General features: G+C 33.5%; 1 protein-coding gene across 1 annotated transcript; it reads right to left on the reverse strand.

The window, feature by feature from the left end:
* Positions 1-14,797: 14,797 nt before the first annotated feature.
* LOC105767791 (dehydration-responsive element-binding protein 1B) lies at positions 14,798-15,822 on the reverse strand. Its single transcript, XM_012587356.2, has one exon. The coding sequence runs from the start codon at positions 15,783-15,785 to the stop codon at positions 15,144-15,146; it is 642 nt and encodes a 213-aa protein (XP_012442810.1). The 5' UTR covers positions 15,786-15,822; the 3' UTR covers positions 14,798-15,143.
* Between the last annotated feature and the right edge of the window lie 2,096 nt (positions 15,823-17,918).

Genomic DNA, 17,918 nt, shown 5'->3' on the forward strand with positions numbered 1-17,918 from the left:
GTATTGGGCCTTGAGCTTGGAAGCAAATAGGAGACTGCTATTAGATATTTTAGTTGTGCCAGTGAGTAACACAAATTGCATGTTTAGTTGAGTGGCTAAGTGATTTGAGCGTATTTGGAAGTGCTCGAGAAGCCTGGGCTCAAGTCTGGCCTTTGGCAAAATTTTAATTTTTAGGCTCTTAAGGGAACTTGGATGTTAGCTTACAGGATTTATAATTATTTGTGGTTGTTTTATGACACAAAAAGAGCTTGTGGTCTAGTGGCAAGGTGGCGTGCTGTTTCCGGTAGGGGACTAGAGTTCGAGTCTCACTGTATGCAAATGGGATTATATATCTTGTTCATGAGGAGCAAGAGTTGGTGTTGGATTTGAACTCTATTATTGGAGAGTTTGAATTGGTCTTGTGAGTTGGTTGTGGAGGATATCAAGGAGGGGTGAGCGGAGAAAATCAAGGAGAGGGGGGTGGAGATTTTCAAGGAGTTTCAAGGCTTGAGAAGTTGTGCCGAAATAGGTTTGTTGCTCTTGGAAATTTGGCTAAGGGCATTTGTTAGGTATATCCGAAGTGCCAAAGTGGTTTTCTTGGCTGGCTCTTTTGTATGTTGTCGTTTGGTCTTTCCTTTTCAGCTTTAGTTTTGCTTCTTTTTTCTAAAAGAAACCTAATACTATTTCTTCTCTGCTTGAAACTTCCTACGCATCTCTTCTTTAATCATTTTCTGCTATAGCTGATCCTCTCTTTTACTTTCATCTGTACTTATTTTCAAATTCAATTTTTTCTTTTGCTTTCATCTGTACTTCTTTTCCAATTCCATTTTTCCTTTCTCTGTTAGGTCAAATTCTCATACTCTCTCCCTTTCAAATCTCTTTGTTCTTCTTGTTTCGGGCCGAATCTTCCTAACTCACTATTGGCAAAATACATTTGTTTTATTGGTAAGGGGGTGTTACAACAACTTTATTATTTCGTTCTTAGTCAAATTTCTTTTGGCTCTATTAACAAGCTTCGGTTTTCCCTTTTCTTTCTCTTAAGGGCCGAATGTATGGTTGCTTTCTAACAACTTTTGATCTGTCGAATGATGTTAGAAGGGGGGATTTGCCCTTGATCAGCAGTGAGGTGCTAGTATCTGTTAGATCTAGCAAGCTGAGTGTTTGTGGTTTAGTAAATAAAGTTTATGGATTAAAAGTTTGCGTTAATCTTATGTTGTGTTGGTTATAGGTTTTATGCTCCAGATTATTCGCACTCTTCGTTGTTGCAATCAGGTGTGTATTTGTATGCAGTATTAGATGATCAGCTAAAAAGCTGAAAGTATGTGTTGTTACACTGCTATGACTATAGATCGGCAAAATACCAAAAAGTAAGAAATATGGCTATAATGTCACACGAGCGTCCGATCGTGCATTTGGTGAATTGAGCCCACGAACATTGGTGTTAGTCTGTAGAGGCCACCATAAGTGCTCTCGTGGTCTTGGGCTATTTTGGGCCTCATTGGGCCAAAATAGGCTGTGTGGGCCACAATGATAAAATGTAAGTGATGTGGTAAGTGTTGTTGGACGGTGACATTTGTATAGTTGGGGCCGTTATGAGCCTCGATGGGTCAAAATAGGCCGCGTGGGCCCAATGGGCTTGTGGGCCCACATGGGTAAAATCCTCGGTAAGCGATCATTGATATGTTGGTTATAAGGCTCGCGATGATGTATGTGAATCTAGACTAAATCGTGTGGCCCCACTTAGGCCCAATAACGGGTTTTGGGCCCATATACATTGTTCTGGCCTTGTAGGTTATCTGAGTCGCTCGAAGCGATGATAGACCTTTTAAGTGATCGTAATAAGTACCGAGACCCCAATATTTGTAACATGATCGTAATACCCTTGTAAGGTAAAATAACCGAAAAACCCTTATAGGGTAAAATGACAGTAATACCTTCATAGGGTTAAATGATCGAAATACCCCTGTAAGGTAAAATGATCGTAATGCCCTTGGAGGTTAAAAACTATTTTGCCCCTCGAGTGTAAATGATTGATTTGTCCGTGATGTAAATGACTGATTTGTCTGTGATTTAAATAACTGATTTGTCAGTGATTGGTATGACTGATTTGTTTGTGATTTGTATGACTGATTCTGCGCATGGCATTCTGCATACACGACATACTGCATAGGGTTGGGATATTGTTATGGAGGAAGTACTGTATTGGTGGCTCTGCCACAATCATTGTTACTGGTGGCTTGGCCACATATACTATTACGGGCAGCTTTCCTGCGATACTGTTGCTGGCTGCTTTGTTGCGATGCTACTGATGGCTTTGTGCCGGTCATATTACCGTTACTGGTGGCTTTGTGCCGATCATATTATCGTTACTGATGGCTTTGTACCGATTATATTACCGTTACTAATAGCTTTGTGCCGATCATATTACCATTACTGATGGCTGTGTGTCGATCATATCACTGCTACTGATGGCTTTGTGCCAATCATATTACTGTAGTTATAGCTTGTAGCCATTTTGTTTATAGCTTATAGCTATCCTATTTATGGCTCTTAGCCATTCTGATTACTGGCAGCTTTGCTGCGATACTATTAGTACCGCAACCGGTGCTGATATTGGTGTGTTGGTTGGTACGGGTGGTGTATTGGCTAGACTGGGATCGGTTGCATGGTTGCATTTTTGCATTTCTATTACTGATTCTGTCACTGTATTGGGTTTAGGCCCACATGTATTATGTTTTTGATTATGATACTGTAATGGGCTAAGGCCCACACTACACTTTTACTGTTTTAGGCTAAAGCCACATTGTTTTGTTACTGAAAAGGGTCTGACTGTTACTGCTTAAATTACTGACTGAATGATAGGGGATTACACACTGAGTTTTTGTAAACTCACCCCATTTTTAACCTCTCAGGTAATCCCCAACAATAGACGGTTCGGAGCTGCAAGGGACTCGAAGAGGGCCACACAACTGCACAAGTTTTATTCTATTTTGCTCATTTACTAAAGCACTTTGATTTTGATTCGGGTTGTAATAAGGCCTCAAAAATTCTGGATTTTAAATTCGGGATTTTATTGATTGTGATTCTTATCTGCTAGAAGGAGAACCCGATTTTCCAAAATAATAACTATTTTCAAATGCTACATTTTCGCAACTCAATTTTTAAATAACACATTTTCGCAAATCATTTGTTTTAAATTAAGCTTTCGCAACAATAAGGTTTTGAAGGTAACAATGTTTTTTTTAATAAAACCTCGATTGAAAATAATAAAACGTAAACTGAGGTTTTGTACAAGTTTTAAATGGCAAGAAGTTTGAAATATCAAGAAGGGTTTTCAATGAAAACATGGTTTTCGAAAAACATTTCAATGTGACACACCAGATTCGGCAATAACGTCTAGGCTGGGTTTAGGGTGCTACAGTGTGTCCCTACTTCGATTGTTACAAGGCCTGAGACACAGGCATGTGTCTCAGCCGTGTGAGTCACACGACCATGTGACCCCTGCAGTTCAAATTTTCTAACTTTTTCCTGAACTTTTTGATTGATTCCAATTTAGTCTTGAATTGTTTCTAAGGTATTTTTAAGGCCTCGAGGGCTCAATTAAGGGACATTATGCATGTATATGATATGTTTCTGTTGAGGTTTGAAATGTATGTTTTAAAGTTATGTTTTTATGGTAATGCTTTGTAACCCTATTTTGACGACAGATAGGGGCTACTTATCGTAAGTCGCCCCCAATACGTCTAGAAGCAAGATCTATAATAAGCCTTTCACCACATGCAAAAGTAACACCACCATCTTTTCCGTAAGCCTCCCCCAATGCATCTAGGAGAAGGGTTACTTTACTACCTTCTATAAGCCTTCCCCTATGCGTCTGAAAGTAGGCTCACTTTATTACATTTCATAAGCCTCTCCCATGTGTCTTGGAGCAAGACCACTTTATTACTTACCATTATCCTCTCCCATGCTTCTGGGAGTAGGACATTCGGGACCCTCTATGAACCCTCTAGGGTCTTAGCGGAGGTGAGAAATATCTTCTATAATTGCCCATTTTCAGTGGTGTTAAAAATATTGGTTTCGAGACCACAATTTCGACCAGCGACTCAATAAATTTTATTTATTTATTATTTGTTAAGTTGTTGGAGTGCCGTATTAAAATTTGGCTCGTTAATTTTAAAATTTAGATAGTTAATCAAAGGAAAATGACAAAATTGTAAATGCTACAAAAGTTAATCGCTATTAGTTTATGTGTAAAATGGTTACAAAAACATAAGTTGATGGATTTAAATGGCACATAAATCTTATTACCCTATAGTGGATGGTTGTGAATAGATAATAAATATTTTATATATTATTTTATATGAAAAATCTTAATTAATTTATAAAAAAAAGTAAAAGCACATTACCTATTCACTCTCCTTCTTCTACCAAACTTTTCACCATTTCCAAAGAAAATAGAGCTTTGAAACTTCAAGGACATTTGGCCTTTGCATGTAAGCAATTCTTTAATCATTTTTTTGTAATTTTTATGTTTTTCAGATTGTTATAGCTTAATCTAGCTAACCTAAGGACTAATTTGTAAAACTGTTAAATGTTTTGAAATTGGAAGTTGATGAATTTTTATGTTCTTGAATTTAAATGATAAGTTTAGAAGCTTGGTTGTTAATTATGACTATTTGTAAAGGAATTTTGTTTAATTTTAAGTTTAAGGATGAAATTGATAAAATAGTAAATTTAGCATGAGATTCTTGTGAAATTTTAATAATTACAGGCTGTGTGAGGGCTATAGACAATTTAGCTAGCTTAGATTTGGTGACATTGTGATAATTGTGTAAGTTTCAGGTTTAAGGACTAAATTGAATAAAAGGTAAACGTTCAAGGTAAAAGTGTAAAATGTTTATAAATGGTCAAATATATGAATTTAAATATGCTGAGGTATTTGAATTGGTTAATTAAGCTAAATTATTATATATAGATCATGAAACGGATCAATTGGTTGATAATCGCGAGAAAGGAAAAGTTGTCGAGTAGTTCTCATCAAGGTGTTGGTAGCTATTGCATTTAGGAAAGTTCGTATTAGACTTGTTAAGCTCATTAATGGTTTGAATTTCATTCATATTTTTTTATATGTATATATATATGTGTGATGAGCATGGTAAATTGACATAAGTTTGAAAGTCGAAATAATAGGATTGAATTGTGAATGTTACAATAGTACATGTCAGAACTGAATTATGTTATATTATGATATACATGTGAATAAGTTGATTATGGTACAATGTGATAAACATGTACATACTATGGAATTCAAGTTAAGGCCCATGTGAGCTTAGTGAATGATTAAGATAAAAATGACATGTCATTAGGGTGTTCCAGGCACTAGGTGCCATTCTTTTCAGTTTCCAGGTACTATGTACCGATGTTAAAATTTCCAGGCACTCTATGCCAGTGATATATTTCCAGGTACTATGTACTAGTGGTGGAAACTATACCGATGACTGGAATCTAACATTTGTTAAAGATTCTCGTTAGCTTGTGTGAGCACTATTGTGTAATGGTTAACATCCTGACGATCAGCTCCTATGAGCATTATTTTCCCGCGTATCCAAAGTTAATTTACTATAGTTCACTGGTTAAATTAGTTAGTAAAAGAAATAGAATTGAAATTATATGAAATGAATAGTTATGCTTATGTTGGTTATGAATTAGTATGTGAACTTTATATCTTATGATCTTGTTGATATTATATGACCATATCTAACCATTTGATATGGTAGGAATTATGAAACATGGCAAGGAATGCTAATTTTGTGTTATGCATGAATTGTATACTTAAAATGGCAGATATGTAATGTTATGTTCTACGAACTTGCTAAGCTTATTGTAAACTTACCCTATTTCATTTTCTTCCTTGTAGATTGTTGAATTCAACGTACTGATTAGATCGTCTCTGGAGATCACACTATCCGTCAACTCTTTCGGTAGCTATTTGTTCATTTTGGCCTAGTTATAAGTGACATGTTGTAATGAATTGTAACGTGTTTATGCAAGTGTACATAGTCATTCAAGTAATAAATAAGTAAAAAAATAAGTTATTGTCTACATAGGGACTGTATAAGCTTAAGCAATTAATTGCAAAATTATAATTAATAATTTGATGTAAAAAAACTCAATAAGTTTAGATAGTGATGATTAGATTAATTAAATGCAAGAGTGATCCCTAATGCAATTTCTAATCTAAATGAAATTTACCTAAGTGTATAAATGAAGGCTTTAGCAACAAAAATAATCAACATTAAATGGGCTAGGATAATTATATTAATCAAATCAACTTACTTTCATCATGCTAACATGTTTGGAATTACTTCCATGGCAACTCAATCTCTTATGGGTTTGAAAACCAAATTAAGTCCTCTTGGATCTTTTACTTAGTTAAATATGCTTGTTACTGATCATATTAGACTAAGAATTTCTTAGCATTTATGCAAGGTCACATGGATATTTACGTTTGTAATAGTTTAATTACATAAATCTAAAAACCATGCAAGATAATAAAGCTAACTAAAGATATTATGAACCTTAACTTAGTCAGTTTTAATGACCTAAATTAAGCATTGCACTTTTCAATTATGCGTCTACTAGCTGTCGTATGGTTAGGATCGCTTGGCTAATCTGAGTGCACCTAATTACATATGAATGAAATGCATCATGATATTAATTGAAAACATAATTTCCTGAGGCACAAAACATGTTAACATGAATTAAATAAATCTCATTAAATTAATATAATCATCCTAGCTGATAGGAATTAAAACTTCATAGTTGATGTCAAAAACAAAAAACACAAAGCAAACATGTTTAAAATAAATGACAAAAGGAAAGAGTTTACACAGTTCAACAGCCTTTCGGGTCTATTCTGACTGATGTGCTCAACTCTGCTCAACTCAGCAACCTTTTGGATATATTCTGACTAAAGCGCTCCTCCGTTCTAATTGAAGCTTTTTTTGCTAAGGGTTTAGAAGGTAGTCATCTAAAGAATGCTTTTGACAAAGCTTTTGAGGCTAAAAATGGGATAGGGGATGGACGGAAATGCAAGGGAAAAAGGGAAAAGAAATTAAGAGAAAACTAATGTGAGTGAAAGAGGAATGTTGAGTGATGAGGGATGATTTAGAAGTGAGGGATGGCAAGGTATTTATAGGTGAAGGTAAGGGTTTGAATTTACTAAAAATAGGTTTAAATTCCCCTCCTTCCCTCTGTCATGTGGCCGACCATGTTTCAAGGAAAAGGGATGGCCAAGGCTTCTCAATTTGAATTTGAATTTCAACCTAAAAGTAGCTATGTAGTGGACAGTTTCAATAAGGAAGTTGTTGGGATAAATTCTAATTATTTTCAAATTGCAAGGACCTTCTATTAAATATCCCAAAACATATTTTGGGCAGCCATCTTCTATTGCCGAAATTGGGCTTTTAATTCCCCTTGTTGGACTTTTTTTTAGTCCAATAACTTAGCAGATATGTCTATCATTCATCACCTTCTTTGCTGGGTCAAGTAGTCAACCCCATGCCCAAAATTCCATGGTCTTGCCGTCCACATGGATAATTTGTGCATGGTCATCTTTTATTTATTTAAATCATGTTCCAATGGACCTCCTGCATAGTGAAAAGTACATATATTAATAAATTAACATGAATTCATATAAAATATTCATGAAAATCATGTAATTAAGCATAATTTCACATACTTTCCAAATTCATGCCCAAAATTACTAATTAAGTAAAATTAACCTATTTCAATAATAATTACTCAAGATAAATACAATAATTAAGTAAAAAATGGTAAAAATATATAGAAAAATACTATATAATTTTGATTTTACACACCCCTAAACTTAAACCATTTCTCATCTCGAGTAATGTTCATGCATAGCACAGCTTTTGCTAAGGCAAGTTTACAAAAATGATAAAGCAGCATCAATCTTTGCACATAATCATGCTTCAGTAAAATCATGCTAAAAAATATTCTTTATTCATAAGTATCTCGAATGTAATTATTATTTCTAACTTTATACTAAGTACATCATAATGTCAATAAAAATCATAGTTTGCATGCATTTTCAAAGTCATACATAACATTCACCAATCAATATGCTTTCCTTATCAACTAAACATGGCAATCCCAAGGTTTAATGAGTGTCTTCATATGTTGAACTCAATAATTCCTCTCCACTAATGGAGTCGGTATAATCATCCAATCAATAGGTATTTTATTAGGTTGTAATGGGGCTAGGCTAGGTAAGGATAAAGAGAAGTGACTTTTAGGTTCAAAGCATCTTAACCCTAACTTTGTCTCAGATCCTTTTATTTCACAACCTTCATAAACTTGGATCTTTGGAACACCCCCAAACTTATTGTGAATTTATGCTCAATTTTTTTTTCAAACTTTGAGCAAACTTTGCTTTTTATTTTTAAGACTTTGAGCACTCTTTTATTTGCTCTTATTTTTCTGCATTTGAGCAAACTTTTCTTTACCCTTTATTCATTTTCTCTTTTTTTTGAATAATGTGAAGAGCATGTACACCTTTTCATCTTTCCTTAAACTTTGACCACCAAGAAAAATTCAGTTAATATAGGTGCAAAAGAATATGATAAAAATAAAAAAGATGGTAATGTGGCTTATAATGTAGGTAATTTACAATAAACAAGCCATTAAGCTAAAAATTAAGTTTCAAGCGTTAAATTCCATAAGGTCAACTTGATAGGCTTAAATGATCCAAAGAAAGTGTGCCTATATCATATTAGAGTCCTATACCTCCTAGAATTTCACCTCAAAAAAGTTACTAAGTCAATTCTAAAGACTTAAACCTTCATACATGTCTATTTCTAAAGAAATCAAATTTTCATGGGAAATTCTACATAAAACTAAAATCATAGAAGCATTCCATTATTCAATGATAACATATGAATAACTTAGATAAAATAAAAAAATCATGCTTGCATTTGAACAGACTCATGAACAAAAATTATTTCAGAATATTCATTTATTTCAACATACTTAAGTAAAAAGATTGAAACATACTTTAAAATTCATGTGAAATTGTCTTACCCCCTTTAAAAAGAAGTAATGTTCTCATTTTGAAAACAAAGTAATGAATGAAAACTGAACACTAGGTAGGATTGAAAGAAAAGAGAGGTGAGCCATAAAGACTGCTTAAGTACCAAGTCTTTCTTACAACCCAATCCTAGACGTGTTCATTCCCATTACCACATCACTTTATTTTCTTTCTATTGAAGAGGCATTGAGCTTATTTTATTCATGCTTGCTATTTTATTAAGCGAAAGCAAAATACTAACTAATAAATAAAAATAAACACCTAAAAATAATTAAAAACTAAAGAAAAGAATTTCCCCTTTTTATTTGTTTGACTTATCATTCTCGTCTTCCTCCTTTGATGTTTCGTCCTCACTTTCTTTATCATCTTCCTTCCATTGAAGATATAATTTGGTAACTCAGGAACAAAATAGTTAGAGATGCTTTTAAATGTATTTCTTACATAATCATCTCTAACTTTTGCATATTTCCAATAAGCTTGTTGTTGGTTATGCATAAATTTCATCATATCCATCATAATTGACAATTTCGATTTCTTCACAGTGTTTGAAGAAGTGGGCATTGGATTAGTCAACTCTGGATCAATACTTGGCTAAACTGACTCATTAGCATTAAGCTCATCTCTTGGTTCAAAAATTTCTGGTTCCTTTATCGGTTCAGGCTCATTTTGTTTCTTCCTCCGATTCTACCTCTTTTGTTTTAGTAACTGAGTTAGCTTAAGTTTTATACTTGTTCGATGACTCATCGGTTTCTGGTTCTATCGACTTACTTGGTTCAATTGGGTTTAGTTCATGGACATTCTCCACTAACCTTTCAAGATCATGGGTTGTAATGCAACCTTGAACATATGGGCCCTTTAGGTTTGCTTTTGTCTTGACTTGGGCCCTTAAGCAAAGTGAAGTTATCAATGATGGGAAATAAGCACTTCCAGTCTTCTTTCTAGCATAATCATGGATCTCTTTAAGAATAATCTTCCCAACATTGATAGACCTTTCTGTCATAATTGCATACAACAAAAGTATTCAATCCATCGAGATGGTGGAACTGTGTGAGATAGATTTTACCTTAGCCAACAGCTTTAAATATTCCCTTCGGCAATAATAACTACCATACTTCCTTATAATCCATTGGGATCCTGGATTTTCCACAACATTAAGCACTTGTTGAAGAAAATCTCAAATTATGTTTGTCATTATGGAAAAATACTCATCTTCTTCAGCATCAGGTAGGTCAAACAAATCATTAATGGACTTAGAATTTAGGAGTACATTCTTCTTACGAACAATAACTTCAGTAGCATTTGGCTTAGTCAAATTTGCATAGACCTCTCGAACTAACTCCTCTTCGGGTAATTATCGTGCATCAAAATAATTCCAATTGAGGGCATCAATTGTCTTTTGAATAAGCAAATGCACAACCATCTTAGCATTGCTTTCCAAATTGAAACATTTCTCCGGCATCATAGGTTGATTCTTAAATATTGAATCAAATCTCTCTTTCAATTCTTCATCTTGAATCACAATGAGATTTTCGGCAGAGATATTGGAATATCTAGTTCTTTTGCAAGATGTGGACATTTTTCCTGAAAATTAAGCAAAATTTGGCACAATGAAGGGAGAAAAATCAAAAATGGGCTGAGAGAAAGGATGAGTGGTTTAGGGTTTAAGCTAATGGCTTGAAGGGTTGTGAAACTATGAAGGTAGAGAAGGGTTTCTATAGTGGTGAATTAGGGTAAACTTGTACCAGAATTTTAGCTACTTTAAGGTGACTTGGGCGGCAAGTATGGATGGAAGGAAAAAGTGATGGCAAAATTAGAGTTTTAGGGAACCCTATGGACGGCAACATAGGTTAATTTTTTTGTTATAATCTTATTAACTATACTAAATAGTAAGAAGTACTCTTAAATTGAATAAGATTTTGGTATAATGTATTAATGTAATTTAATGCTAAAAACAGAGAATTGATATGGCAAATAAAATATAGTGGCAAATTACAGAGAAAAACAAGAGTAATTTTGTTGTTGAATGAATAGGGTTGGAATTATTCAGGTGAAATGCTCATATCAAAATAATGTCATAGCAAAATATTGTCTAATCAACTGCTCAAAGAGTTACTACTATAACCTGCCTCTTTCGATAGCTAAATTTTAAGCTAAAATGATATAGGGTTGCGCGCGGACCAAGATCGAGTTGTCAAGTCACGGGAAATTCCTAAGAAAACTCTAAACGCTTGGATCTAAAACGAAACAGCAAAACTAATTTAGAGTCAATTAGATCTGAAAACGAAAATAACCAAACAATAAAAGATCAGCCAAGAATTAAAACACTTATAGATAGCTAATCTTGGATGCCAAGAACACGGAATTGAATTCAAGAACCAAACAGCCGAATCTGAAAAGAAGAAACCAAAAATCAGCAAATTAAATTTAAACTCAGCAGATCACGAAATCAACTAGATCTAGGGTTTGGACGGCAATAAAGAGGGATTTTCTGAAATCAAAACGTTTCTTATTGTCCAAGGTTGATGCCGAATAGATTCTTGAAGGTTGAACGGGGCTGGAGACGCAACAAGAGAGTTTAAACAAGTTAGATAATGAAATCGACACAAACAGAAAATTAAAAGATTGAACAGCAAGAAAAATAAAGATAACGTCCTAAGAAGCCTTGAAATCGAGAAAGATTTCATAACTCCCTTCAAACGGCTCTAATCTCCCCTCCAATGAAGAACAATGGCAAGAAGAAGACTGAAGATGGCTCCCACAATCAAAAAGATTGTTAAAACTCCTTCTAAAGAAAACTTAAGAGAAAATTCTTGGAGAACTCAAAGAGAATTTTCACTCAACAAAACAAATCTGATTTCAATGTATTCTTCAAGTATGTTCACAAGGTGGCCGGCCAAGCCTATTAATAGGCCTTCTAACTATTTTCTTAATCTTATTAGAAAACTAAAAAAAACCTAATTATTAAATTTAGAGGGAAAAATTCGGCCAAGGCATTTAATGGGCTGCTTGGGCTGAATTTTTTTACATAGACATTAATCATAAAGTCTAAAAATTAAACTAGGTATTTAAAGAATTAAAATTTTACAAATTGGGCCACTTTGACAATTTGGCCTGATTCTCAACTAAGTCTCATTTAACTTTCTTGATTGGGCTTGGAACATCTTATTGGGCCTTGCCTTCAAGAACTTGGGCTTGTAATCCATTTCCTACCGAAATTGGTTCGTTGATGCTCGTAACAAAGATCCAATGCGCCTTAGCTGCAAGATTCAGTTTCTTGGACCAAGATTTCCAAGATTTGGAATCTTGATTTTCTTGATTCTTGAAATTGCTCCAAACAGCAAAATTGGACCAAGATTCGGTTTATTGATTTTCTTGAAAACAAGAAAGTGAATCTTGATTTTCTTTTTCCTTCGTGTACGCATCTAAGGCCTTACTAATAAATTCTTGAATGGTTCCATTTAGTTTTGAACGCATTTGTCTGGCCTTTGACCTCGTTATTGGGCCTTGTGGTAATTTGAGCCCATCACGTTCTTGAGCTTGAGTTGGGCCTTTGTGACTCGTATCATAAAAATCTAAGTTACTATATGTCCACAGAACTCTGGATTAATAACTGCAATGAACGTTCTTCTCTGCACAACTCGCAACATCTATGTCTAGAGTGCTACGAATATTCTGTCAAATATTTGCTTGCATCAAACGATTCTAGATCCAATATATTTAACCTTTTCAGAATTAAAAATACATGTAAATATATTTGAATATAGGTCCTCATAAATGAAGGCCTGACGTTTGTGAATCAACTCTTTCATCCGATGAGACCTGAATGAAACGAGCTTGAAATTTACAAATGGTTCAATCCAAGGGAAGATGCTCTGGTTAAAAGAAAAATTCTATAGGACCTGCAAATGTCGAGGGTTTCTTAATTTGGAGGAAAAATAGAGACGGGAGGTACTAGGTACAGTCCGGATACCATCAGCTTAAAACCAGTGAATTGTCGTCAATTCATGAATCATCGAGTGATGACCCTTGAAGGACGAGAAAGTGGTGGAATGACATTTGGAAAATGGAAGTTCCCCCAAAATTAAAAATTTTATATGGAGAGCTTGCCACAATTCGAACCCAACCTTGGAGAATCTTGCAAAAAGACATTGCGCGGTGGCCACCCTTTGTCCGAGATGTGGACATGAAATTGAATCCTTGGAACACGTTTTGTTCTTCTGTCCGTTTGCTGAAACGGTTTGGAAGCTGTCTTCGTTTAGTTATAAAACCTCGAAAGAAAGGGTTTAGGAGTTTTGCCATTTGGTGGTTCAGTATTGCGAGTTGGCTCCGACGTCTTGTAGTGGTAAAACAAAATAGGACTACTAGCCACTATCTGCCATGGCCTGTGGGTTGCTCGGAACCAGTTTATTTTTGAAAATTTATCCCTTAGTCCTATAATGGTTTGGCTCAAATGCAGAGTGTCGAATTTATTTGACAAGGAAAATGGGATGCAGACCTTGGAGAAGCTCAGAAGGGATGGTTCATGAGTTAGTAATACGAGATGGACTGGACTTGCAGCCGTTGCAAGGGATGATACAGGAACTGTCATCGATGGGTGTAATGCAGCAGTTCAAGCTACATCAGCAAGAACAGTTGAGGCTATGGCTATTCGTTTGGGAACTAGTCTTATTTCAAAGTGGAAATGGAATCATGTCATTATCAAAACTGCTTGTCGTGACCTTGCTTTGTCGCTAAAGAGCTCCTCTTAGTGACTGGGAATCCCGAGCTTAGTGACTGGGAATCTCGAGCTATTGAGCTGGATATTATCAATTCTGCCCAAAACTGTTTTGTTGTTTTTTTTCATGTATTCCTCGTGCGTTTAATGTTGTGGCTGACTGGATTGCCAAGGCTACTCGTGTTGGGACTTGCCCTGCGGTATGGTAAAAGATCCACCTGCTGGTTTGGCTAAACTTGTTGAACGAGACAAGTCTGTGTAATGAATTCTGTCCTTGTTTGCGTCCAAATGTTTTTTTTAATTTGTATTAACTTATTATTTCATTATTTTTGAAGTGACTACATAAAAATCTATTCGATTTTAAAGAGATAAAACATAAAACATAAAAATTCATCTTAGAGCTTAGATAATAAATAATTTAGAAATTGTATGTAACATTAGGATGAGTTTAGCTGCTGGTGGTTAATAAAGTAGGGTAGATATCCGAGATGTCATTGTACTTTTAACTGGAAAATTTTAACTGCAACTTAGCGGCTTCTCAATTTAATCAAAGTTGGGTTGAAAATTACTTTGCTTATGAACCAACCTAGTTTGCTATTACACATAGTGTGGCCTCAAATTGTTTACTTCATCAGCCTGAAAACTTACATCAAAATATTGTAATTTGAAGCCTGATCAAATCCTCAGACATCACGAAAACAAGAAATCCTTAGACAAACAACATCAAGGTAATGAAATGAATATTAGTGAATGAACTTACTAAGTTCATCGTTTGCGAATATATTTGCTTTAACTTATCTTTAATAGTGGGATAAATATCAAAACTATACATAAATTTTTATTCAATATGTAATGTCATATATGAATTTTGATTTTGTGTGATTTTATATATGAATTTTGATTTGATTCAATTTCACAAATTACTAATAACATTATCAAACTAGCACTATTTAAGTTGATATATTGCATACACAAACAAATATATTAATCCAATATGAAAATAAATATATACATTCATTTATTTAAAAGTGTACCGTTTGAATGAAAATCAAAATTTTTATATACATATGAACAACAATTTAAATTTCATATGTAAAATTATATCAAATTAAAATTTATTTATCATATTGCACAATTTTATCAAATTCCATTGATATTTATCCCCCACTACAGTAGTTTCAAATCTTAGCTATCTTTTTGACTAATTTTGCGCCTTTTAGTACTAGTATACTATGGATTGGCTGCTTTTCATGGAGGATTTTCCAAAGCTCTAACTGGTTCATATCTGCATTAAAGAAAAAAAGGGCAAGGGAGAGAAAACTAGTACAAATATCGAACAAGTTAGTCACCCCAGAGATTTAGTTCCACAAAATCATCTAAATCATCCTCCCAATAGTAGTACCCTTTTTGCATAGCTGGTGGAGTTAAGATCAATCCTTCTGCCATACTATCAAGTATCCCTGGCATGTTAAACACCTCTTCTTCATCCACAAACAAAATCTTGGAACTCTCCGAGCACGACAATGGCGGGGGATACGATGACAAAAAAGGCAAAGGAGACGATGCTTTGGCATGATCACCAAAACCCTCCGATGCAGCCTGCATAGCGGCAGACTGAATATCACTTATGGAGGATGACTTAGCACGTGGTAATGCATAGGCAGAGTCGGGGAAGTTTAATGAAGCAGAAACCCCCTTGAGAGTCAAGGCCGCTGCATCATAAGCCTTAGCAGCCATAACTGGACTGGAGAATGTCCCCAACCAGATTCGAGACTTCTTGTTTGGCTCTCGAACCTCGCTCACCCACTTCTCATTCCTCCTCCTTACACCTTTGTAAATAGGGTGTCGAGTCTCTTGAAACTTCTTCCTTCCAGCTTTTCGCTTTTGGGATTGCACTTCAACATTCCCACTTGAACTTCCAGGTTCAGGCGCCGAACATGGATTTTCGTGGTCTTTTGAACTTAAAACCGATATGTGTTTCATTGCGTTTAGTATAAGTTTTTTGCCTTCCGAATATGCTTTGATTTATAAATATCTGGTTCAAGGACAAGATGGGAAAGGGGTCCAGGATTAAATATTGTGGGGGAGGAATGGGAATTGGGAAATATACATGAGGATCGTGTTTCATTCTTTGATTATGTTATTGGTTTCCGCTCATTCACACCTGGCACGTGGTAATGAGGGAGGGAAGAATCTAAATGTGATTCACGTGGGGAAAGTTACAAATACAAAATACGGCTACATCACTGTCTTTTTTCTTCTTCTTTTTTTGTTACTTTCTTTCTTTGTTTTTGTTTTGATTTTAAGTCTACAATAAAAATGTTAAAATGTACATTATAAATTATTTCCTTGATTTTAATCTTAAAACTATCATTATTAGGATTGTTGAGGTTTTTCAAAGGTTTGGAAAATGTGTAAATATCATTTTTTATTTTATAATTCAAATTTTAATTTAATTTAAGTGTCATTATATTTATCTATTTATGCATTATAATAATTCAAGTCTCATTATATCAATTTTTAATTAAAATATTATATTAATTGATTCTCATTATAATTATCCTAATATATTATTTATAATTATAATTATAACCTCAAAACTTAACATTATTAAAGTTTATTCTTGAAAATCTCTCACCTCAAATGACAAAAATATACTAAAACTACAGAAGATTTATATTTCATTATGAAATGTTAATTTAAAAATAACCTAAGAAACCTCATGATAATAAAGTAATTTTTTAAACATCAATTAATAATTTTATTTAATCTAATATTTTCTTTATAATTTATCCTTGTATAAGTTCAAAGAACAATTAATGTCCAGCACAAAATGAAAATTTTGTCACACACTCTTCACCTAGTGGTACTTACCACTAATTTTTTAAAAAAGATTTATTACTTAAAATTAGAATAAACTTGATAAAATTATAAGAAAATCTAAAAATATCCAAACGTAAATTAAATAAATTTGAGCAATATTCACAAATTGTGAAACTTAAACTTAAAATTAAACTAGTATGAGGAAAAATTTATACATATTTAATGTACTATATAAAATTTACTCATACTTAATGTACTAATTTCTATGCATGTACATTCACATACCTTGTTGAATACTAAATGTATTATTGATTTGTATTTAATGTTCGTTATTAGTAAATCAAATGATAACACATTATTTGAATTTAATAAAAGTTTAAACACAAGAATTTTAACCATCTAAATTTAAAATATCAAAATTCAATTTACAAGTTCACTTATGTGATAATCACATAATGTGAATTTGAACATAAAAATTATTTTTAAAAATTTTAAGTAATATATCATAATTTAATTCATTGAAAATGATATGGTATATCAAATATATATAGTAGTTACCTTATGCCGGTCAAGGACAAAACTTTTGACCAACTGATGTAACGAACAAAAGAGAAGGGAACAAAGGGGCTTTGTCTGAATTTGCAGTATTCATTCACGTGGTGAAAACTAATATAGTTGCAAACAATTCTTGTTTAGTTGGGTATTGGCGAAGGCCGAAATCTTGAGTGCTGTTAGGTGACTGATCATTAAAATAAGGAAAGGTATCCTGTCCTGTCCTGTGTGACAATGGTGTTGTTTTAAGGCTTAATGCATATTTTAATTTTTAAGTTATTTTTCTCATTTCGATCTTTTAATTTTTTGATTCAAATTATTTCTTAATGTTTTCAAAGTCTTTAAGACATTAAAAAAGAAAAAGTAGGTAGTATATCCAATTACCACATGTTAGATGATAATGACATCATCGTCAAATTTTTAAAATATTATTAAAATTATAGAAATCATTAAAAAATTAATTTCCATTAATGCTAAGAGTTAAAAGGGTATAAATGTTATGACATCTTTTAAACATTTTTAGTATATATTAGATTATGAAATATTTAGAATATAGGTTAAAAATTATATAACATTTTTAAAAAAATTTATATTAAATCAAATGTGGTTTTAGTTGAAATGGTAAGTTAATTTGATAAAAGTTAAGTTTAAATATGCCAAAGGTTTCTATACTCTTCTAAAATTTAAAATTTAATTCCTATACTTTAATTTTAAAACGTTGAGCTCTATACTTTTTTATTT

The sequence above is a fragment of the Gossypium raimondii genome, chromosome 4 (assembly GCF_025698545.1).
Source record: "Gossypium raimondii isolate GPD5lz chromosome 4, ASM2569854v1, whole genome shotgun sequence".
NCBI lineage: Eukaryota > Viridiplantae > Streptophyta > Magnoliopsida > Malvales > Malvaceae > Gossypium > Gossypium raimondii.